The 24552-nt window shown below is 40.9% G+C and overlaps 2 protein-coding genes across 2 annotated transcripts; one reads left to right on the top strand and one right to left on the bottom strand.

Annotated features, from left to right (window-relative positions):
* The first annotated feature begins 9263 nt into the window (after nt 1-9263).
* On the top strand, nt 9264-14806 carry LOC147864437 (uncharacterized). The gene is made up of 7 exons (XM_087320261.1): nt 9264-9346; nt 9666-9873; nt 12484-12739; nt 13427-13650; nt 13794-13964; nt 14301-14355; nt 14454-14806. Exons 2-7 carry the CDS (start codon nt 9673-9675, stop codon nt 14639-14641), a joined length of 1095 nt encoding a protein of 364 aa, XP_087176387.1. The 5' UTR covers nt 9264-9346; nt 9666-9672; the 3' UTR covers nt 14642-14806.
* A 4930-nt stretch (nt 14807-19736) lies between these two features.
* On the bottom strand, nt 19737-22981 carry LOC147864436 (uncharacterized). The gene is made up of 6 exons (XM_087319942.1): nt 22558-22981; nt 21662-21744; nt 20906-21056; nt 20532-20726; nt 20262-20363; nt 19737-20174 (listed from the first exon to the last, which is right to left on the bottom strand). The coding sequence occupies exons 1-6, from the start codon at nt 22678-22680 to the stop codon at nt 19911-19913; spliced, it is 918 nt and encodes a 305-aa protein (XP_087176068.1). The 5' UTR covers nt 22681-22981; the 3' UTR covers nt 19737-19910.
* Between the last annotated feature and the right edge of the window lie 1571 nt (nt 22982-24552).

The raw sequence follows: 24552 nt of genomic DNA, 5'->3' as shown, positions 1-24552 counted from the left end.
TCAGGCGCTCTACTTCTGTTTCGGCGTTTCTCCGGAGCCTCTCCTTCTCTTGCAGCATTTTCTCCTTCTCCTCCTTGAGCCGGTCGTACGCTTGGTGGCCTTTTCGTAAGCTCTCCTCGGCCAAGCGTAGCTTCTCAGCAGTCTTCTTGAGTTCTGCCTCCGCTGCCGTTTTCAACTCTCTTTCGCGGCTCCTCAGCGCTTCTTGGGCAGCTAGCTCATCCTTTAAGTCCGCAAGCTCTTGGGCTCGTGCCACATTTCTCTCCGGAACGGTTTCCGTTGCCGGGGTCTGATTGCTATGTACAGGTTGATCTGCCGCTTTATTCTGTACATTGCCCGGAGTCACCGGTGCTTGGACTTGTGTTGTCAAAGCCAATTGAGCCATTTCCCTTGTGACCCTGTCCAAGTCTTGTTCAAGGCTCCGGATTCTGGACCGAGCCGTCTCTAGATCTACGGTTGTGACGAGCAACCGTTCCTGGTGCGCTCTCTCCTCCGCCTTTATGTACTCGACCACTCCGGCGATTTGCTCGCCAACCCACCGTAGCCACATACTATTGGTGCCTTGCTGCTGTACTGGTCCTACTCCTTGGCCGTTGTGTGTGCTGGCTGGGCTCGCCGGCTGTTGAGTTCCGGTTCTCGCCGTCTCCGGAGCCGTTGGAATGACTTCTTCTATAGAAGCCGACAAGGCCGGTTCCATACGCACCGGTTCCGGTTCCTCCCTTGTGGTTTGCTCAGGTTGAGTTGGGGGCGTTTCTTCCTCTTGCGGGTACGAACGCTCCCCCGCTGTCCCGGCGGTCCTACTTCTTGACCGTCGTTGGAGGTGCTCTTCTGGCTCCTCCGTTTCCTCTTCCTGGGTAACGGCCTGTTTCTGTGCCGTCAAGGGTTCCGGTTCCTTCTGTCCCGGTCGCCGTATGGTTATCTTAACGGGTCGGACCGGTGACACCTCCTCCGGTTCTGAGAGCCGTTTCTTCCCTTTCGTCGCCTTCGACGCCAGCAGCTGCTGTGGTTTGGACGCCGGCTTCGAGGTGCTTCCTTCCGATACTCTTGGCCGCTTCTTTGGCTGGACGGTCTCGACCGGCGGCACGAGCAATGTTATCCACTGAGCTACGGCGTGCCACAGCTTCCGGCCCTCCTTGCCGTCCTTTCCTCGTACCATGTCGATTGCCCTTGATCCCTTCATAGGTGGCTATGATCATCCTTGCCCGATTTTTTGGCATGACAGGGGGTCGGGGGTACACGTGGCCGTACTCATGGAGCACTCGAGCTATCTCCCTGAATAGCGGATCTTCGCCGCCCTACGTCCGATAGCCTTTGCCGGCAACAGAGTACTCACCGAAATATCGGATGAGTTGCTCCGAGGTTGGGTTATCTATCTGAAAGATACCTCCCTCCGGAAGGCCTGTTAGCGCACGGATCGCTTCCTCGGTGATGACCTCTGTGGCGAGCTCCTTGATGACCCGGTCGGCTTCTCTGTGCGGCGGTGCCTCCATGATGGCCAAGAACCCCTCCAGTCCGTGTTGCCTGAACCATTTCCTGGCCGCTTCCGACAGCGTTTGTGGTTCCATGTCTGCTTCGAGGTCGAGGAAAGATGGCGAGGTAGAGTGGTGATGAGAGTGAGAGCGAGAGAGAGAGCGTTCCGAACGTGGGGGTTCTCTGCGTGCAGGTTCGCGTTTGCTCAGCTTCCACTGCCTTGGTGCTTCTGTGCTTCTTGGCTCGCGAAATGAAAAGGTCTCCATGCGTTCTGCTTCTTCTTTGTGCGTTTTGGCGCCTTTTTCGAGCCTTTTCGCTCCTTGCTTTCACGTCCGTTCAGACCTCGATTTTTAATGATTTCTTTTTTTTTTCTTTTTTTTTTTCTTTTTTTTTTTAAATGACGGTATGTGATCTTACACATCCGTAGGTCCCTTCGGTTTCGTCCCGCTGCGGCAAGTATGGCGCTACGGCTTCAGCCACGTCAATCTCGAAGAGTGGTACGATCTTTGGGTGTTCCTCCAAGTACTGGGCTTCTTCGTCGTCTGCCAACCCTTCAAGCATGTTCACGCATTCCGCATATAGCGGTGTGCATTCCTTACCGTTGCTCGTCCGTGGTTGTGTCGAAACCCGGACCTTGGCTTTTCCGCGCCGGAAGGTAATCATATTTTTCCGCCAATTTTGCTTGATGTGTGCTGTTTTCAACCATGGTCTGCCCAGCAACAGTGGGTACGCGCCTTGCGCCTGTAGCTGCAGCACGACAGCCGAGATGTGAAATGTGTGACCTCCTATGGTGACTTCCAATTTCCGTATTAAGCCCGTCGGCCGTACAGAGCTCGTATCCGCCATCCGTAGCCAGAACGGACATGGCTCCCATTCATGTATACCCAAGGCATCACACGTGCAGAGGCTTATTACGTTCACTCCGGAACCTCCATCGATTACTGTGCCGGGAAGTTCGTGCCCTTTGACAATAGCTGTGATCACCGGACTACTAGTGTCCACCACCGTCGGTCCCTCCTCCGGATTCGAGAAGAGGACTGGTGCCGGTGGGGCTATACCGTCTGTCATGACCGTTTTTAGTCCTTCTGTAAATCGCGGCACGAGCTGCAAGAGTCTTCCTAATGGTAACGTGATCTGACATTCTTGCAGTGCTTGCCATGTCTCGTTTTCTGGGTGGCTACCGCCGACACTCCCTATGGTATTCGCCTTTTGTCGTTCCGCGTCCGCGACGTTCCTTTCATTGGCTTCCTTCACCCATTCCGTCGCCTGTTTTCGTATGGCCTCTTGTGTTTCCCACTCTTTGGCCATGCCTTTCGACCGTGTGGTTACTTGCTGTAAATCCGCCACTTCCGGAACCACCATATTAACTGCTAGTCGTTTATCGTAGCTCTTTGCCGGGCACTGGTTACTGTAGTGGCCTTCCTGCCTGCAGTAATAGCAGTACTCTTTATGGGTATTGCTGGATTCAGCTTTGCTGGTATCCGGAGTCGGTCCCGTAGTGAGTGGTGCGTTCTGTGCCGGTTGGCTCCTTGGGGTTCCCTGTTCCGGGTCCCGAGTGTGACCACCTTTCTTGAAATTACGTTTCTTATTATTCTTATTTTTATTTCGGTAGTCCGGTCGTGGTGGATCGTAAAATCGGCCGTAGTCCTCCTGGTGCCTTCGGTAACCAGGGGAATGGTCTCTGTCGTATTGCTCGTGTCGTCTGTTGGGCTCCCGATAACGGTCCGATCGCTCATACCGGTCGTAGTTATCACGCCGATTCCCGTATCGGCCATCATTCTCTTGCTTGTCTCCGTACCGGACATCCTGTGCCGGTGGGTACCGGTTCATTCTTTGCCAACGATCGTCATCTTCGTCTCGGCTGCTTCTTGGCTCGATCCGTCGGACGGGTGGTGCTTGTCGGTTTAACAGGTTATACTCGCACCGGTCCGTTGTATGACTCTTGGATTGACAAATCACACACTGGGTTCGCATGGTGCACTCCACTGCCGAATGTCCGGCATTCAAGCAGATTGTGCATTGAATTGCCTGCCGGAACCGGAGATCTTCCTCGGTGGGTAACGCCCGTTGCAGTGTTCCCAGCGTAAGCCATGAGCTTGACTTTTCCATTTCTCTGACCCGGTCAATGACCTGGTCGATGGTGCATCCTTGAAAGTCGATCACCGTACACACCGTGCGTAACGGTTCCCGGAGTGCGTTTAAAAATATCGTCCGTAATTCCTCCTCCGGGGGTGCACGAGCAAGCTAGCTATGCATTCGTTGGAAACGGATGACGAATTGGGGAATGCTTTCCCCTGCCTCCTGTCGGATCGTATAAAACAAGCCCACCATTGTCGTCTGGTCGACCTCCTTGTGGAAAAAATGCAAGAATTTTGCTTTTAATTCTGCAAAGGTTGTGATGGTCGCCGGGTCCTGCGTCCGCCGCCATCGTGTCGCTGGTCCCTCCAACGTGACTCCGAATTCCGCTATCTTCGAGCGTTCTTCTTCCTCCGGTGTCATTCGCTGGGACGTGTGATTTGCTTCCCATGTCTGCTCGAAGTCATGAACATGCGCTTCCGCGTCCGAATCATCGCGATACTTTGAGTATTGGAACGGCATGTCGTCGTCCAGTATTAGGCCGCGGTTTAGTGGCGTTTGTTGATATCTTTCCGGTTTTTTCTCCGGTTCCACTTCCGGTTCTTGTGCCGGTGCTTTTTCCGGTTCCTTTTCCGGCTCTTCTTCCGGTACCTTTGCCGGCTCTTTCGTTGGTGTCGGTGGCTTTGCTTCTTCCACTTCCGGTGTTGGTGGGTTGATGGCTTCCGTTTGCGGTTCCGGATAGCCCTGGTTGAGCGGTTCCGGTTCTGGAGTCGGCACGGTATCCGACCCGTCGTCCTCCGGGCCGCCGGGGGTATCGTTGTTGCTCCGGTAGTTCGTGTGCACGCTGTATCCCCCTTCGGAATCCGATTCGTAGGCTGAAAAGGCTGCTGCCTCGTTTTCTCCGCTTGCCAGCGCCTCCAGGAGGCGTTCGGTTTCCCGGAGACTACTTAGACTGCTTCCGTCGTCCTGGTCGCGAGTTTGCCGTAACCGAAGAGATTCCTCCGCGACTCTCCGGATCTCGTTGGAGAACGAACGATCCGAGCGAATTTCGTGCGCTGCTTGCTGGAAAGTCTCACGCCGTCTTTGCCGTTCGGCGAGGCGTCGAGCTCGGTCTGTAACCAAGTTGTGCGTTGGTCTAGTCATCCATTACCGTCGTTCGCTGCGAGAAAGCAGGAATCGTGGTCGCCAAAACTGTGTTATTCGCTGACCGGACAAGGCCTAACACAAGGTGTCACGGAGACACTTCACCAAAGGGTGATTACGGCATAGGATTAAGATTCAACGATTACAACGACTTCCATAGGTTACACGATTAGAGTGCTTTAGTTAATTACACGCGTAAGATATAACAGTAATTACAGAACGGAAATCAAGACAGAAGTATAAACATCATAAGCTCTATTAATTATCCGCTGCGATTACAATGGGGTCCGGGCCTTTAAATAGGTTTCCGGCCCGTAGTACAAAACGGTGCCTATCGCACCTATTCGGGATCCGTCCGGATCTGGAACGGCATACCGTTTCCAGTCCGTCCGTCCACACTATGCTCATTACAACCATATTTAATTAATTCCTTCACTCCGTATTTTGGACTCCTTGCCGGCCGGTAACAAGGCATTGTCTAATAGGTCGCAATCCGTCATCCACGAATGTTAATAATCCATTTGTCTATCCTCTCGTTGCGTATGTCACCTTGTACTACACATCGAACTAATTAAGCAAACAAATAAGAAATTAAGGAGAAGAATGGATTTAAGTGTGCTTTAACCACACCGACCACCCCCTAGCAAAGGACATGAGACAAAACATAGAAAGTCATCGGTGTCCCATGCCACAAAAGATTACCTTATGGTATATCTTGGTTGTTGAAATGATGACCTCGTTAATAGAGTCTTGATTGTGCCTTGAGATGCCTTAATGAAAGGGATAGTTATTTCTCTTTACATAGCTCAACATCTAAGGTTCCCATAATACCATATGTCATCTAGGTCCTTGTAGATTTGTCATTGCAATTCCTAGGATAACCAGTTTCCTAACTATTCTACCCTTAACCCATTGAAATTAGCTATAAAATTGGTTCGTTAGGTTATGCCTATAACACTTGTCCTAAATTGCATGCCACGATGACTTACGTTATCTCCAAATGGTTGACGCAACCATCTCGAGTGTGTTGTGTTTTCTAACTCTATGTAAATAACATAATAGAAGAAATTCATTAAAAGAGGAGAGGTTATATTGTTGCTTCGTGGAAGTTTCTAATATGGTGCGCATAATGAACTAGCGCATCTAGATTTATGTAATGGAATAAATTAAATAAGATATTTCATGTTTTAAGGTACATATCTTCTGAATATCCACAGGGAGACTGATTGTGATTTATGAGACGAGGTCTAGCCCATGGTAGGGATCAAACCTATGTATTAGAATAAATTAAAAAGGAGGCCATTTTTTACTTATGGGACCAAATAAACATATAATATTGTATATGACTTATTCGTAAGAACAAGGGCATGGTGGGTTTTAACATACACGTGCCCCAAGGAGAGTGGTTGAGCTTGTTATCTCGACATGCCCCTTCAAGCTCAATTATGTCATACCATAAGCAGAAGACAAGCATGGCTTTCATTTCTCCCCCTCGAGGTTGCGTGATTAGGTGGAAATAGGCCATGTCTAATCAAGAATTGTCCAATCTTATCAACATCAAGATATCCATCATCTCGTGATTGATTTAGATATGGTAGTGTCAAGACAAGGTCCTACATTCCATTGTTGTAAGGAGCATTTGTTTCGTCATCCATGGTCTCCATTCATCAAATCACTTTTTATAGGCTTTCTAGCCAAGAGATAATGGCTACCTTCATTAAAAGAGGTAGTGTTAGTATCATGCAATTGTTGAGTCAAAAGATGTATTGTCATTAAAACAAGTTGTCGAGGGAAGTATTTTAACTTGCATGTCAATGGAGCCAAGAGAATTACACAAGGACTTGATCTCGAGGGTGTGGACCTTGATGGTTGAAGTATGCATGCAATTACGTTGGCAACACACACACACACATTAGCATTTTCACATATTATATGTAGCCATGCATGTGATCACACCCTCACTTACACACACAACGCTAGGCAATACATCACTTTGGCAAGCCCATTGTTGTAAGCTAGCGTAACCAATGATTCTTGGATTTGGAATGTTTGTAAATTGTTATTACTGAGCCCCTATAATATCCTTGTCCAAAATGAATCGTGTTAGTTTATCCTTGTCCTTGTTACTAGGGACAAAGCTTCCCATTTGCATATTGATCTTGTTGTTGACAATTTATTTTTCTCTTCGTTTTCCTTCAATTATTATAAGGCCAAAAACATGGCGGAGCTCTTCCATGCACTACAATAGCAATCGTCAACCAAGACGACACGTATGAGTTGGTTTCCCTTGAATGACGACGTCAAGGATCAACACACAATAAATGGAGTTGCCATGTTGATGAATAAATCTTACATGCTAATATCATGTAAAGAACTCAATTATATAAATTTATGCAATAAAATAAGTAAAATAAGACATGTTATAAGTCAGTCATGTGTACGTGTGGGGAATATGGAATATATAGTTGAATCTTCCTTTGGATCTCTATCTATTAAGTACATGCTACATCGAAAAGTTGACCTCATAATAACAACAGATAAGAAATTGCGCAATCATCATTACCTCAGTGACTCCAACAATAAGTCCATCCCCTTATTCCTTGCTTTGTACCATTGCTTCCATATAGCTTAACTTGCACTAGCTTCGATGTGAGCTAGGGCATCAAGGCATAAACAAGGAAACTCGTTGACAACCCATATTTTGCCAAAACATATTCATGTGTTCAAGTATCACACGTTGATAGAGTGCTCCACCCTTCAACTTGGAGAATGTGAGGAAACTTGTCAAATATGTATAATTTGCATTGCGTATATCACATTCTGCCACTCTCAATCTCATTTGAGTACACACATTTCTCCCAATCGTAATGTGCATTGTTATTTACAATGTTTATTAAAAAAAGTGAACATCAAGCATAATTAATCAACTCCGCATAACTATACATTGCATGCAAACTGTTTCTCTTTGGTTCAATGGGCCACATTTTGCATCCAAGAATGATAATAGAACGTATCTCTCTAAATAAACCATCAATTAGAACAAAATGACACCTCATCCACTCGAAAGGTTTTCCTATTGAAGGTAGCCCCCCAGATAGGCAAAACAACATAAACAAAAGTAGATTTGCTTTGTTAACTCATTGGAACGATGCATTTCTCTCCACTTCCTTAGTTGGAGTGTGAAGGCAATGAACAAACAAAGATTTATTCAACATGTCTTGAATACAAATGTTACAAATCCTAGAATTCTCTCTCTCTCTCTCTCTCTCTCTCACACACACACACACCCACCCACACATTAATGAGAGACGAAAACTATGGAATTCTAGAGAGAGAGAGAGAGAGTAAAACAAAATAATGAGAAAAATACAAGGGCAAGGAGTTAGGAAAAAAGGGACAATGGTAAATTGGGGAATTCAATCAATGTACCCAAGTCTATTGAAAAATTCATGGATATACATACATATAGATGTATTTGGTAGATTCCCCATATAGGGAAAACTCCGAAATCCCTAGAGTGAGTTGTTATTTTCCCACATGCCATCCACATTTTTGTATGGCTGTTGGTCATTATATAATTGAAACAACAATTGTATATGCTATCAAGCACATGTGTGGTCAAGTATCATCTCATTTTTCTTCTTGAATGATACACGCTATTTGAGCAATCACATACTCAATGGTGTCACTTCCTTCTCTCTTATGACGACTAACCAAGGACATTCAAGGAAAGAACACAAGTGCGAGGGGCATGCACTCCACATGTTATTGTCATCTCCCCACCATAACAATTGCATGGTCACTAATATCATTTGCTTCTCACTAACGATGATTGACCAATGGAATTCAATAAAAGAACATATTATTGCTATCTCCCCACCATATCCACCTACATTTTCTAATGCTCACGGGAGCACTTGAAAGGGCAATTATATCCACTTTACATAGTAATTATTACGGTCAACGTCATCCCATTTTGTCCAAACAACACATGATACATGAGGATGCTATGTATATTCTACTCCTACTAATGCACTCTATACAACAACGAGACTAATCAGAAGCCTACAATATTGTCCAACTTCGAGACTAATTGATACATACATACATACATACATACATACATACACACACACACACACACACACATATCCACATTAAACTCTTGTGGTTTGCTTGGAGCTTTGTTTCCGCCCATAATAGGATGTATGAAACCTGCCCCATTACATGCTGAGGATTGAGAAGGATGGGGGGGGTTCTTAGAGCAAAGTGGAGGGCATTTTGGGGGGGAATAAAGAAAAGTGCTCGAGGATGATTCTTTCTAGAAGGAAGGGGGGGTTCTTAGAGCAAAGTGGAGGGCATTTTGGGGAAATAAAGAAAAGTGATCGAGGATGATTCTAGAAGGAAAGGGGGGGGGGGTTCTTAGAGCAAAGTGGAGGGCATTTGGGGAAATAAAGAAAAGTGATCGATGATGATTCTAGAAGGAAAGTGGAGGGCATTTGGGGAAATAAAGAAAAGTGATCGAGGATCCTGATGCTCTGATGTGTGTCTGCTTGGTGGGCGTTTTTACATTTCGTGGAGGTCCCATCGTCTTGAACAGAGCGTGGCTTTTTGGTGGATCTGAGGAGGAGCTCTTCTTCATCGTCGAGATAGACATTTGGTAAGTCTCCAGTACGTCTTTCAGCTGAGTGTTTAGGGTTCAGAAGCAGAGAAATAGAGAGTTGTGCGTGCATCTTGTAGAGGGTGAAATCTGCATATGAGACAAACCATATCTAGAAAGAACATAAAACCTCGAGTTCCCCAAAAGATCAGCAGTATCCTTCATCATAATGTATGATATTATCTGTACATCTTGATATCGATTCTTGGTGTAGGTTTATTAGAATGGAGTCGGTAACCACTTTTGCACGTCATAGGGGAGACAGATTCATGTTCATGTCTATTTAGAAAAAAAATAAAATTCTATCTTTTTTCTGCAGAAACACAATGGAAGGACACAATCCTGCTCATGTGGATGCGTCGCATGTAGCTTCCAATCTCGAAAATGTTCTTATATCTCAAAATGATGAGAGCAAAGCTTCTATTAGCCTATCCAGCTTCTTCCGCAGTGTTGAAGAAGGAAACCTTCAACTTCTACATATTCTCCTTAAGAAAGGCACCATTAATGTTAATACGTATAATGAGCAGGTAAAGGCCATAGCTATATCTATATCTGTTTCTACATATTAAGGTGGATCATTGAAGTGCATGCGGTCAAACTTCGACCAATACATTCATTGAGTGAACTGTGGGGCTTTGAACTCAGATCTATGGGTTAATAATAAAAATACCAAATTTACCAACTAGGATGTACCCGAGGGATGATATATCGACGTCATAGGGGCCCAACGTGATCCTTGGGACCAACAATTGTTACAAAGCACTCTCCCAGTTGTGTAGATGGGGGATTTTAAAATGTTAGAACATAAAGAAAACCTAACAGCTGAATGAAAAACTAAACTTGTTTCCTAATTTCAAAGTTTAAGTATTTCACCTAGAACATATAGAAAACGTAAAATCTGAATGGAAAACTAAGCATGTGTACTAATTTCAAAGTTTAGATATTCCACCTAGAACATATAGAAAACCTAAAAGCTGAATGAAAAACTAAGCTTGTTTCCTAATTTCACTGTTTAGGCATTTCATGAGTTTGGTTTTGTGGTCAAGTAGATGAACAAAGAGGATTTCTAGTGTTATTGGCAATGTTTCCATCCTAGCTAGGATCCTTGAAAATTGTTTCTTGTCCTCATATCCGAGGAATTCTGGAAAGCAACACATTCTTCTGTTTCTGGTCTGTTGAGGTGACATAGGTCACACATTCACTTTTTATACTCAATATTCTGCTAATCTCCAGTGACTATTTTCAATTGTATGAGCTTGTTGTGTATAGGGGTGAGGTTGATGATGAGATAGAAGGCAATTGTGATTGTGTTTTGTTGTTAAGGGTTATGGAAAAATAAGCGTGGTTGATGCTGAATGGGTGGGATAGGAGAGTGAAGATTTTGATAGTTTCTCTTGTCCCAAGGATATAATGAATTGTGCTCCCACCTCCTAGCGAGAAATATGTAAGGCCACTAGAATCTAGCAATGAGTTCATCTCACTGAAAATAACTTGGTGGTGTTGAGACCGTAGCTTTAATAGATGTTTTCCATATCCTATGTTGTTTGATCAGCAGTCAGCTTAGCTCCTACATGTTCCTAATTTCTCCAAAGATATTGAATGCATCATTTCTGGCTCTTCCCAAGTCATAGGTATCACATTGTCTATTTTGCATCTTGGCGTTGAAGTCTCCCATGAGGAATACTTTGCCTAGACTTGAGTACCGTACAATGCCCTGAAATGGGACATGATAGGGTGATTCAATTTCTGTCTCATTTGGTTCCTTGATTGTTGTTTGAATTTTTATATTTAATCCCTTCTGTGGAAGTAACATAATTCAATGAATAAGACTTGTCTCTCTTAGAGATTGAGTTAGATCCACATGTATCTAGGCTATGCATCCCTTTCCACTATCTATACGTGTGGATGTAAATGTCATTGGAAGATATGTGCGATCCTGCTCCCATCCAACCCGCTGGGGATTTCTCTGTACATGCACTCCCATTGAAAGTTCTCCATGTGGGGTAGACCTTTCTTTGGGCTTTTGGTGTGTCTTTGTGATGAGGAGCATGTCGTTCCATCATCACCTCTTCCATGCTTCCTGGCAATGTCCACGAGGTTCCATTACCGTTGCAAACTGCAATGTGTAGCTCTGATTCTGTTGTGTCATTGATTTTGAATTCCTATTTGATGGCCTTTCCATTGATAACAATGCCACCATCCTAATAAGCAACCTCCTTGCCTTCCTTGCATGCTCATATGAACCTTTGCATTTTTGTTTTTCTAAGGTCGATTTGCATATTCGTCAGGTCATAATCAAGGAAGACAGGTGCTATCCAACCCCTGTGGTATGGCTCACTTTTTGGGGAAGATAATTCTTCTTAGTTCGGTCCAGAATTAGGATATGAGTGCTCAAGCTTTAGTGGCATCTTTTCTCGCCCTCCAATGGGGTCGCTTCTTCCTTGTTATACTCAAGCTTGGTACAAAGTGTTCTTCCCTCTTTGTGGGGGTGACATCTGGTGACCTGGGGATGCCGTGACTTGCACAGTGAATCATTCACATGTTTTACTCGCTCTTCTTCAGTTGCAATCTACACAAGTTTGATTCCTTGTTATGTGTTTCGTACCTACCTCCACTCTTCTAGACTCTTTTATTTTGATTTCCACTTTTACTTCTCTTGCTATAAATCAGTTTTGATGTTATTTAGATTGTTGATTTCACTTCTTTGGATTGGGCGAGTTCTACTTTAGCTCATCTTTAATAAAATTTGCCCACTCTTTTTTAATTTGGCTTTGATTTTCTTGAGTTTAGGGTTAAATTTGCTCTCCTTATTCTTAGCAATATTCCCTTTTATTTAACGAGCTTGAAAGTGTTTGTTGTCTTCTTCAAGGATGGAAACTCTAAGTTGTAAGGCATTAATAATTGTATCTGAGTTTTTCTTGTTTGAGTTTATCAAAGTGAGAAGAGTTACAGTATTTTTGCATCAAGAGATCATACAAAAAGATATTGGATCTAGTAGAACTAGTCACAATAGTTTTGCTCTTATAGTAAATGGTGGGATTGTGATCTTATTCTATTCTAAATATGCTTTATATAAACTACAATAGACTAGTCATAGTATTTGTGTTTATTTAAATTTGGTAGTTCTAATTTTCCAGGGTATGACAGCTGTGCATTTAGCTGTTTATAAGTTTGAAACTCGTCGGAATCTGGATATATTAGAGACCCTTCTTGAGCATGGGGCGAATCCATGCCTTAAAGCTGCATCACCTCCGAAAGCAAACAAGCTATCTATTATCCGACATGATTCTAAGGGTCATTCAGATGGGTCAACTGAAACAAAGAAGATTAGTTTAGACCAGAAGACGCCACTACTTCTAGCATTGGAGCTAAAGTCAGTACTTTACTTACGCGGTATTTCTCTTGATCCTTACTGTACAAATGGATTGTTTTTCTTGAGGTTCCAATATAAAGAGAATCACCACATTGTGATTCTCAATTTGCTGATGAAACCACGTGTGTTGGCAGAGAAGGTAGAGAAAGTAAAGCAGTCTTACTGATTGCATTTTGTTTTATAAAAATATTTGAAAACAAATGCCTCGGAATTCGGAAAATATCAATCTTTTATCAACTGAGAAAATTTCAAGGGTCTTAATAATTGATACCCTTCATGCAAATGTTCTGTGTGTGGTGAATAAGTAATGAGGAATATCTGAATAAACAATTTATATATGTACTTGTGTATACATTGTGTATCTAGAAATTTAGCCCCATATAGAATATTAGTGGTTCATGTATATAGCCCCATATATCATAGTCTGTAATATGTGAAGCGGTTGCCAAAATGTGTGCTTAATGCAATGGACTAGTTATTACTATAGATTTGCACTTTTGTTTATTGGGTTATATTCTTTTTTTTGGAAAACTCTGGCCAAATGGTGCTTACATTTTTGTTATTATCCCAATTGACCTTAGTCAGCCCCATCTCCAGCCGTTACATGTGCTGATTCAAAGGGCATGGCTTTATGGTGCCTTCTAAATCCTGAAATTTTGTTTTTGAACATTTTAAGGAGATTAATTTTACATTATTTTGTATTGCAGGTTGGGAATACCGGCATTGGGATTCTGTTTTGAAGCTTCTCGCTGGAGCTACATTGAAAAAACTATCCCATAAGGGAATTAATGAGCAGCTGGTTGATACACAAGATTTTGTGAAGAAAGGTTGGAATAGTGTCTTTGAAAGTGGAAATCATAGCATTGTCGAAATCTGTGCAGAGGGTAAGGGAATAAATGCCCTCAAATTGTTACTCTGTGGGGCATCAAAGGTGAGAAAAATGAGGGGTATTTTGTGAATCACATTGAAATATTTGAAGTAATGTTCTATGAAATATCTCTTCTTTTATGTGCAACACGTTTTTACTCTCAATGCTCATTGAGCTTGTTTCTGTTGTTGACTAAAAATGTGCAGAAGCTTAAGTTGAATTTGGAAGTTATGGCTATCCGCAATTCAAATGTCTTGGAGCTGAAGGATGTATCTTTTAGTATTGCAAAAGAAATGATCAAGTTTATTTATACTGGCTCGGTGACTCCGGAGTTTTTGGAACACAGAGGCATTGACCTCCTCCAAGCTGCACACAAGGTTCTGATGTTTACTTAGTAATAACTTATATTTTTATCAACATTTCATATACTGATCATGCCAACTAATTCAAGTATCATTCAGTTAAAAAACTTTAGCCATGTAATTAATCTCGATTGGGGGTGATTAGCCTCGATTGAGGGTGCTGAGCCATATTCCCTTTGGCTCCATAAGTATTATATTTTGTTGGAAATTTTTTGAATCTTGTATGGAATTTTGGAAATTGACACAAATAATAACAGTATATTGGTAAATTTTCTTAAAATAAAATTGTCTGGTCCAAAACACGTCAACATAGATTATTAAACTTGTTTGTGCAAATTGTATGGAATACAGTATGGAGTTGATACTCTTACGAAGCTTTGTGAAGAACAAATCCTGCCCACGCAAGGTTTGTAGCAACTTATATTTTTATTTCCTAAGAGGAATTTAAAAATTGATTTGTAAGGATCATCAAAATATTAAAATACGTGTATGGTGCTCTGACAGAGAATTGGATCAAACTCCTGACAGCTGCTGGAGAAGTAGAGTCAGATCTGCTGGTCATAAAATGTGCAAAATCGATAGAGGATGTTATGGTCAGACGACAAGAGGGATCCCACATATTGAAGAAGCATTTTTCTGAGGCTTCACATGATGCCCCCCACCAATTGTTCCATGATTCTCCCTCAACATGAGAGGCCATCATGCATCTCTCTCTCTCTCTCTCTCGTGTTTGGTTTGTAACTACTCAAAACAATATTTGTTTTAACAATGTACCAGCTCAAGTCCATGTGGAGCAATAATGCTGGTGTATATATTAACCTGGATTTTATTGAATGCAAATCCTTCAGTTCATTTTATTTCAATAAGAAGCCTATCTTCATAAGATGCATACTCATTGAAGTCTTGTTTTTGTTGTAGTGCTTGCACACACTCATTGAATGCATCCTCTCCGACTTATTTCTTGTGGAAGGTGTTAAGGATTGGCACTATGTTGATAACACCTTGTGCATGAATCTACAACAATATAAGGTCTCTTAGTAGTATGGAGTTTTAGTACCATGTTATGATTCCAAAAAAATATTTCATATTGTTACTAAAATAGGATAATACCAAGTTAGTGCCAAAGAAACTGAGGCATCTCTTGACATTTTGATATGATGCAGAATTATTTGGTAGAAGCATGTGAAAACCAATAGTGCCAATATTTCAACATTTTTTCTTCCACAAGTGGATATGTGCAGGAGTTCAATTTTTATGATTGCTCAAATTTGAGCAATGCATAAAAATGGTTTGGTCGGAGGTTGATGGCCAATGTTTGGGCCAATGGTCAATATTTCCAGCACTTCTGAACTTGGTATAATTGACCATGTTTTGGGCACACATCTGGTTGACAGAGAAACAATTTAGACTCCCCTAATGTACATATTTATAAGGGCAAGCTATTCAAATTGCCTCTTAATGATGCCATAATGTTTTCGGCAAACAAAAACATAAAATGCCATTTGAACCTTTGAGCATTGCAACAATAAATATATAGGATATTATAACAAGTACTTGTAGCGCTGACCCAAGAGTAAATAGAATTATCCATCCCCCTTGGGACTAGGTTGAGTGACAACAACTTAGATAGGAAAATGTAGAGACATGAAGATCAAGAAGATGCAAACATCTAAGGGCAACAAAACAATACTACTGTTATCGTGTGTTATGCGTAATGTATATTGTGTATGTGGGCTTAGTAATTGCACATTCCATAGAAGCATGTAGAATTATAGGTACAAGAATGGCCACAAAGACCACAATTGAGTGGGTCATTGGAGAGATGTGTGCAATGTCCACCGCAACACGTTGGCGAAAGGGGTCCGCACACATTCCCACAGCCTCCACAATTGTGTGGATCATCATCATAATCACTACTTAGACTTGACACATCAATGTCATGGTCTATAGTATCATGCCCATTGTCTCTAGCATCATGTCCATTGCCAGGAGTATCATGGACATATTCTATGGTCTCCTTGTCTATAATACCATGGCCATTGCCTATAGTGGTAACATTGTGAATGTGTGGACCCAGCACTGCCCTACTAGTGACATTATTGCATGGGACAACACTCCCATGCTTGCTGCATAAATCATGTCTTCTTCTAGCATTTCGTCTTGACCTAGGGTTAGGGTTAGGGTTTAAGTGTCCACTTCTATAACTGCTTCTCCTCTTCATCTTTCTACAATATATATGTCCTCCTCCTCCTTCTCCTTCACCTCTTCCATTTCCTTTTCCTCTTCCATTGGGATTTGGCTTCCTTACATCACCATCACTGATTCCTGCCTCCTTGTTAGCATGTGTCTTGTTCATATTCAACACCATTAGCAACACTAGGGTTATCACCATGCCCATTGCCACCAAACAGAGCACACACAAGGTTGCTCTAGCTATGGACCATGACCTGTAAATGAAGCCTAACCTTGGTAATATGAACCTCACCATTGTACTAAAGCTCCAATTTTAGAGAAGAACTAAATGATTCTTCCTATTGATGGGACAGCAGTGCTCATCATGAGCCCATATTTGATGATGATGAAAATAGTAGTGGTGATAGATAGATGGGTTTGCGAATGGATGATGAGATTCACCATATAAGAAGAAAGCTGGGTTTCATGTTAAGGCTAAGAGATGATTAACGAGGAGATTAAGGGGAACTTAATAAGGAGATTAAACGAAAAGCAAATGGAGATTAAGAGATAGTTAAATGAAGATTAGCAAAGAGATTATGATCGAAGTAAATAAAGATTAAGAGAGATGCTTAAATGGAGATTAACACGAGAATGATGAGGAAGCTAATAAGGAGATTAGCGGAATTTCATACAGGAATAAAGAGAAAATCAATAATGAACTCAAGGGAAGATGAATAAGGAGATCAAATGGCGGTTAAGTGAAAGCTTAAAAATTGGCTTAATAAGGAGATTAGGAGAAAGACCACAAGGAGATTAAGGGTGGGTTAATGGGCAGATAAAGAGAATCGCATCGAGATTAAGAGCCATTAATTGTTTGGGGTAGTGGGTAATTAGTGATCATGGAGAGGTTAAGAGCAAAACAAAAAGAAGAAGGAAAAAAATGGGTTTTATAGTCCGAGGATGAAGGGTGGAAGAGCATAGTAAATAAATAAATACAAGAGGGGTTTTACAGAGAGCAGGGTTTTGAGAAACCCTAAATTATAACGCATTATTTTTGTTTTGTTTTGTCTGAGCTCCAGCATTAATGCTGCATTTCCCCCACTCCTTCTCCTTCTTCTTCTTCTTCTTACACACACTCTCCACAATCATCATGACCTCTCTGTACCATGTCTTTGAAGCTTTATATAAGAAAACATTACATACATACATACATATCATACATCCATTCATATGCATACTGATACAACATACATACATTACATACATCCATTCATATGCATACAACATACATACTCACATACACACACACATACATGCATGCATACATACATACATACATATCATCCATCCATCCATACACTGTACACATACATATCATATACATACACACACATCTCGGTGACCACCCGCACATATGTCGGTTCATTTAGCGAGCAACTTTGCGCACAATTTGTCGAACTCTTCAATGAGCTTTTACCATTTAGTTCTCTCTCGTTTTGGGGGTGGCCGGAGAAACATAGATATGATATGAGTGACACCCCGTGTGTACCACCCATCCATTATTGGCCATCTAAGACCCATCAACGAACCACCCATCTATAGTTATTCATGGCCCCATCTAAGATCCCATGGACCATGACAATGGAGGCGCATGTCTCAACGACACATGCATGACCACGAACGACCCATCTATCATTATTCGTGCCTATAAGGAGTAATGTTAAAACTGGTAATTGGGATATCCGTAATAGTATGCACCACACACATATTTACTTCCTTGATCTCATGTTTGCAAGGCACATGGTCATTGCATGCATGTCACCACAATGATTGCTTGTCGTATGGCCCACATGTTCAACCAACTTTGTGAGATGCATCGAGACCCTTTGTTTGGAGAGGAATGCATGAGCAAGTAAAGATACTAGGGGTGTGTGTAGGCAAACTACAACAATACTAGATAAATTATTCGAGACGAATGCAACGTATAAGATTTGTAGTAAAAACAACTCGTACAAGATGATACATGTAATGTCTGATGTCAAAGCTCATTGCTCACAATATAATCTTGTTGCCATTTACTTGTATAGCACTTGTATAGGTATATAAGCAATGCCATTCTACTTGGTTTACATTTGTGATATTTTCCTTATTTTGTTATGGTGTTTAATAATTTTATATAACTCTCTTATTAATAATTGGTCTTTTTTAAAGCCCTCATATTATTATTTTGTAAGGCCTTGTTTGAACCATTACAATTTGGACACTTGGGACAAGTAACATACAAATAATGCTCACTAAAGTTTACCTCTCGAAGATCATAAAAAAGTTCCCCCTTTGATACACAACCTTCACACTAGAGTTTGATTCCAATCATTGCTATGTAAACTGCATACATGTCACTAGGTTTGCTTTGTTTGCTCGACTTTAAATCTATAATAGAGCAATCTTGTTGCCTACATGATTGTACTATTCGACTAATTTATTGCTTCTTGATTGTTTTGATGTATTTGTGCACATGATCTCATTATGCATTGAAGGTGTACTTATACAACAAGTACATTCACAACTAACAACATGGAATAATAAATTGACACTTTGAGTGTCTATCCATATTAGCTTATGTGCACTACACATCATTCCTCAAGTGTATGAAGTTAAGCCTAATCCACATGTCATGGACTATTGAGGTTTACATTTCTTGGTTTCGGATTATCCATCCGACACAATGATATGGGAAACCCAACAAATGTGTATGAAACGAAACATCTGAACTTGCCCAATAATTAAAAAACATTTTACGTTTAGGTTTACAATATTGAAAATATAAATCAAGAGCTAAACATATATTGTTGATCTTGATTCGAATTATATATTGGATTATATCCACGTTATAAAAGAATTCAAAAGATCTACCATTATAGTAACTTAAAGATTGGCATCATACTCCAATGTTTGTGCAAAACATCCGTTCCAACAAGAGAGAATATTGCCAAGCATGTATTCATTGCTAGATCTTAGACCAAGCAATCAATATTTAGTTGGAGGTTTCGAATGATCTTAGATTTAGAATGATGTTCCATTTACTAAGGATTAGGAACACAACTTTTCAATCCTATACTTGAGTACAAATATGACGTATAAACAATACATTACAAAAGTTTGTAATGGTCATTTCTAACATACACAATAGTATCTATTGTAAATATCTAAAACCTCACAATGCAACTCATCATTTACTGAGGATGCCCACCGTAGGTATATCCCTAAATATTTCCTTCCTTTATGAAGTAAGGCAACCTCTAAAACCAATCATTTCTAAAATTCACATTATTTTTGTGAGCCCTAGCATGGTTTGATCGCATGAAGTTTTACTTATGAGTAAGACAAAACGATGGAGGTTTAAAGGCACTAGACGCACTCATGATAATTCATTTTGGAGCTTTCTAATGATCATTAGCGATTACATAATGGGGATGTGAACTACACTTTCAATTGAAATTGATTTATCTCTCACGCATGGTATATTAACAATAAAATAACGAGGACGCGAACTATTACTTTCAATCGAAAATGCACACATTTGTCACAAACGTATTGCCTTGTGGTTCAAAGTTTGTTGTATGCAATGTGGATTGTTGGATCCATTAGAAAAAGATAAAGTTTTTTTTTTACATTCTTGATATCCTCAGAAATCATTAATTAGAGCTAGGAGGTTTGATGAATTGATTCAACATACGATGCAACATGATTCATACAAATAGTCACTGCGAACTAAGTAGCTTGTGCCTAGTGTGTCACACATGATTCATAAGTGGGCACCATATACTTGATATTTATGAATGCATCTTCACCTCCATGTGATTCAAAAAGCTCGAGAACCTTGTCCACGAGTTCTCCGGTGCACCCATGCTTTTGTTGAGCATAATCTATGTTGTCTCCCATGTTGGGTATGTTATTCTTAAATATGTTCAAGATTGGAAGCAATTGCCTATAGTAAGGCACTAAGGATTGACCGATCATTTCCTCAGACTCCACCAACTTGCACATGAGCTATAAAACGATAAAGCACTCATAACTATCAAATATTTTAGACAAGCATACACACATACACACCAAACATAATCTTGATATTGGTACCTGGAGTGCTATGTTCATGACACCAGGGTCTCTTGTATTGAGTGCGGTCTTAATCGGTATGATCAATTGTGGTATGACGGGCAATATCTTCCCTTGACCACCCTACATGCAACAACATATATTTTGGTATTGTTATTACTACTGCAATTTGGCAATCAAATAACTAGAAAAGAATTGACAATCTAACATTATATTTAGAAGCATGTCACCAACACGAACCTTATATAGTCAAAAAGGATTTCTACATTAAGATTACATATTAGTACCAACCTTGAGAAGGTCCTCGACACCTTTCACAGCGATAAATCGGAAGGGTTCTTCCTTCTCTCTTATCCCATCAAAGAAAATGGGCAAATAGTGGTGATAATCGAGCTTTCTTATGTCCACTTTCCATAGAAGAGAATTCTTTGAGCTACTATGTAGGATTTGTAATGGCAAGTCCCCTCTTTCATAAAGTTTCCGAAACTGGTATCATAACCATGAAGATCAAATCATAAAAGTAAAAACCCTTTCATTAAATTTGCTAATAAGAAGTTTGACTTGGTAATGTAAATGTACAATTAGTTCTTTACAAATGTGTTTTTAATTCACAAAACCAATCATTCAAATGGTGTAGGTCTAAGCAAGGAGATTAAGAATATTACCAAGGTATTTGGAGGATTGTCACGCAATTTGAAGGCTCCGGCGACTGGTGGTTCAGCCTTGGGGACTTCTTTATGGAGTTCCCCTCTCTTTATCTTCTCACCATCTCCTTTTCGCGTGTAATCCGAGGGCATTTTCTTTGGAATGCGATGCCTTTGGAAGAAAACACAACATTCATGGTTACAAATGTTGGGGTGGGGGTGTTGATATTCCATATATTTTACCATTGGAGAATGTCAGGTTTTTAAATCATAAAAGAGACTTGTCCATTTAATTTAAGGGAAATTTACTCAAATTTGCCCTCATAGTTTCAAAAAATCCTGATAAAACTATCCTTGACCATTTTTAGGTCTCTGAGAGGCACCAATGTTGTCCACACCCCAATGATTGGTTGGGAGCATTGGAAACAACTCTAGGATCACCATTTTGTTTAAAAAAGTGCAAACATGTTCACACAACATAATCAAGAGATCACTAGTGAAAAAACAATAGATTTTCCAAAAGAAATAGCCCTAACACCTATAAAACCAACAAAAGTTTCACGAAATTTCCTAAAATTACCTAGCACCCGAATGTTTCACGAATTACCAAAACAATTACTCTTTGCCCGAGTGCCCTTAACTAAAGGTTCCACCAAAAGGCACAGAAGGTAGAGGGGGTACGTGTGTCACGAAAATTATTTTAAGTGAAGGGTGGGGGTAGTTTTGGTAATCAAGAAACACACACAAACATACACACAAGATCTTTTGGTTTCACACCTGAGTTCTCCATTGGACGAGTAGTATGGCAACTCCTTGTCTTTGAGGCGACACACTTCATGGCGACCTGCTCTTCGAGACAACTTTTATCAAACAAGAACAAGAGTTTGTTAATCAATTCTTTAGAGCAACAAAGTACACTCACTCACTGGCTCACTCACTCACTAATAGATCAATCAATGATGAAGAACAACGATGCATGTGCAATTAATCAATCGTTATGAAGCCGCTAATCATTGACACCACAATCCATGTAGATCAAATTACGAGACATTATCCGAATGTGTTGCCATGTAGATCAAATTTGGACACTTTATTCCGAATGGATTAACACCCGTGCGTGGGACGAGTGCTAGCGGGACATTATGAGCCTCGATAGAAGGAACCCGTTAAGAACTCAATAATCTAATCAATGGTTACGACATTAATCAATGCTAAAGGGGCCACATTAACTAATGATTAAGAACCCATTAATCCATGATGAAGCACACACTAACCAATGCTGAAGGCCCACACTAACCAATGATTAAGAACCCACTAATCCACAATTAAGAACCCGCTAATCCATGATTAAGAACCCACTAACCAATGCTAAAGGGCCCACACTAACCAATGATTAAGAACCCACTAACCAATGCTGAAGGCCCACACTAACCAATGATTAAGAACCCACTAATCCACGATTAAGAACCCGCTAATCCATAATTAAGAACCCACTAACCAATGTTAAAAGGGCCCACACTAACCAATGATTAAGAATCCACTAACCAATGCTAAAGGGCCCATACTAACCAATGATTAAGAACCCACTAATCCATGATTAAGGAACCCCTAATCCATGTTTAAGATTGATTCGAATCATAATGGCAGAGATTGGAAGAGAAAGGAATCCTTACTGCCACAGGGAGGGTCTGATCAAAGCAGGAGAGGGATTGCTTTGTCTTCTTCATGGTGGGCCTCCCTTTCAGCTTTGCATTACAATACTCAAAAGCAAAAAGTTGCCCTGCAATGTCTGCCATCTCCGTCTGTTTGTCTGTCTGTCTGTGTTTCTACCTGTCTATTTATGTATCTATCAATGCATATATACACCTATCTATGTATATGATATGATTTGTATTCAAGTACAAGGCTTAGGGTTTCTATTGGGTGCTTCTTTTCGTTCCCTAATTGATTATTATATGTACGTGTGCAGAGATAAGATAGGGTTGAATGATGGATTCACAGAGATAGATCCATGGCAAAGAAGAAGCAAGATGGGGACTCCATGCAGGTTAGACACAGAGAGGCAGAGACAGAGACAGAGAGGAAGAATTGGATTGGATTGGAGGTAAAAAATGAATTGTGTTGTATGAAATGGTGGCGTTTCATTGCCATATGACACACTATTTGCTGAAGAAATAATGTTCTGCTGAAAAAGAGAAATCAATGAGAAAAAAACCAGAAAAAGAAAAACAGGGGAGGCGGTTATGTGACTTTTCACCCAAACCAACAATTAATCTGCAAAGGCCCCATTTTTTGTTCATTGTTTTTCTTTATCTAGCCCCCCATTAGTAGGAGGTTTTAGTGGTAGGCTATAGGGTTTTTTGGTGGTAGGCTAGATTAGGGTTCTAGCACAACTTTACGACGCCATTTGCCGAGGCATCATTAGGCATCGAGCGTTTGTGCTTATTCACCATTATCCGGAAGGCGGACACGGACGTGGATCCAGATGTCCGCTCTTCACTCGCTCTTGGTTGGGCACCAGCGTGTCCGGGGTTTAAACATCCGCCCTTGTTGGTTGGCTTCGCTAGCAGGTGTCGAGGTGTCCGAGAGCTCATCCGTCTTGCATTAATAATGAGATTGCTCACTCTCACTTGTTCTAGACCCAAACATTGAGCACTAATGGGTTTAACAACATTGAATGTTGGGTTGGTTTCATCGTTTACCACAACAATCCTCGCCTTATGTATGAAGCACATTCACATTTGGTCGATCTTGGATGTAGAACATGCACTTATGTAATTTGAGAAAGTGTTATGCTTGCCTTCTCACGCACAAAACTAGGCTATTAACAAAAATACGTTGTAAAAAGAGGTTTTGTGATGCAAAGCCAATTGTCTAGCAATTGACATTAGTGGTATACTTTTTTCCCATGATCATAATCTTTATGATACAACTATAAAATGCCCTCCATCTTAAATAGAAATATGTATTACAATATCTTCAAACCCAGGCCCCACACCCATATCTATATATATATAAATAGATGGCCACTTTCATTTATGCATTTTTGTATGTTTAGATGAATGTATTGCAAGGACTCGTATGTGTGCATACATGCTGATGTTTTACCAATATTAAAGATTAAAAGAAGTCAAAACCATCAAATCACATTAGGGTGACATTGCTTTTTCAAGTAATTTATTGTGAATGTTGTAGGCATTCAAACCATTTGAATGAAAGATTGTTTCAAGTGATCGAAAATGATGATTTTCCTAATTACTTTAGAAGTAGACAACAAATTTTTGTTAAATCCTTGTCGAATAATGTTATAACGATGTGAGACAAAAATATGCTTGTTGTAGAAACCACAATTCCCCGTTGACATTGTTAGATGGTGTACCCAATACTAGGATATGAGAATTGGAGGTTGTTGACTATACAAGATTCAATTAAGCTAGGAACTTGAAATCACAAATTCCTTGCTATCATTGATAGATGGCATAGCCAATACTATGATATGAGAATCGGAGGTGGTTGACTATCCAAGATCACTAGAGCTAGGAACTTGAAAGTGTATACAATATAATAAATTATGTCAAGAGATGGGTTTTAGGCACAAGAGTTTGATTGCAAGAATCAAACTTGGAAACAATATAACCCTTTGGACCTCTAATTTACACTAGATTTGA

The sequence above is a fragment of the Azolla caroliniana genome, unplaced genomic scaffold (assembly GCF_043228905.1).
Source record: "Azolla caroliniana isolate FFs.n. ecotype wild unplaced genomic scaffold, voAzoCaro1.0.p SCAF_5, whole genome shotgun sequence".
NCBI lineage: Eukaryota > Viridiplantae > Streptophyta > Polypodiopsida > Salviniales > Salviniaceae > Azolla > Azolla caroliniana.
The sequence above is the reverse complement of the archived record's forward strand: the minus strand, read 5'-3'. Positions and strand labels throughout refer to the sequence as shown.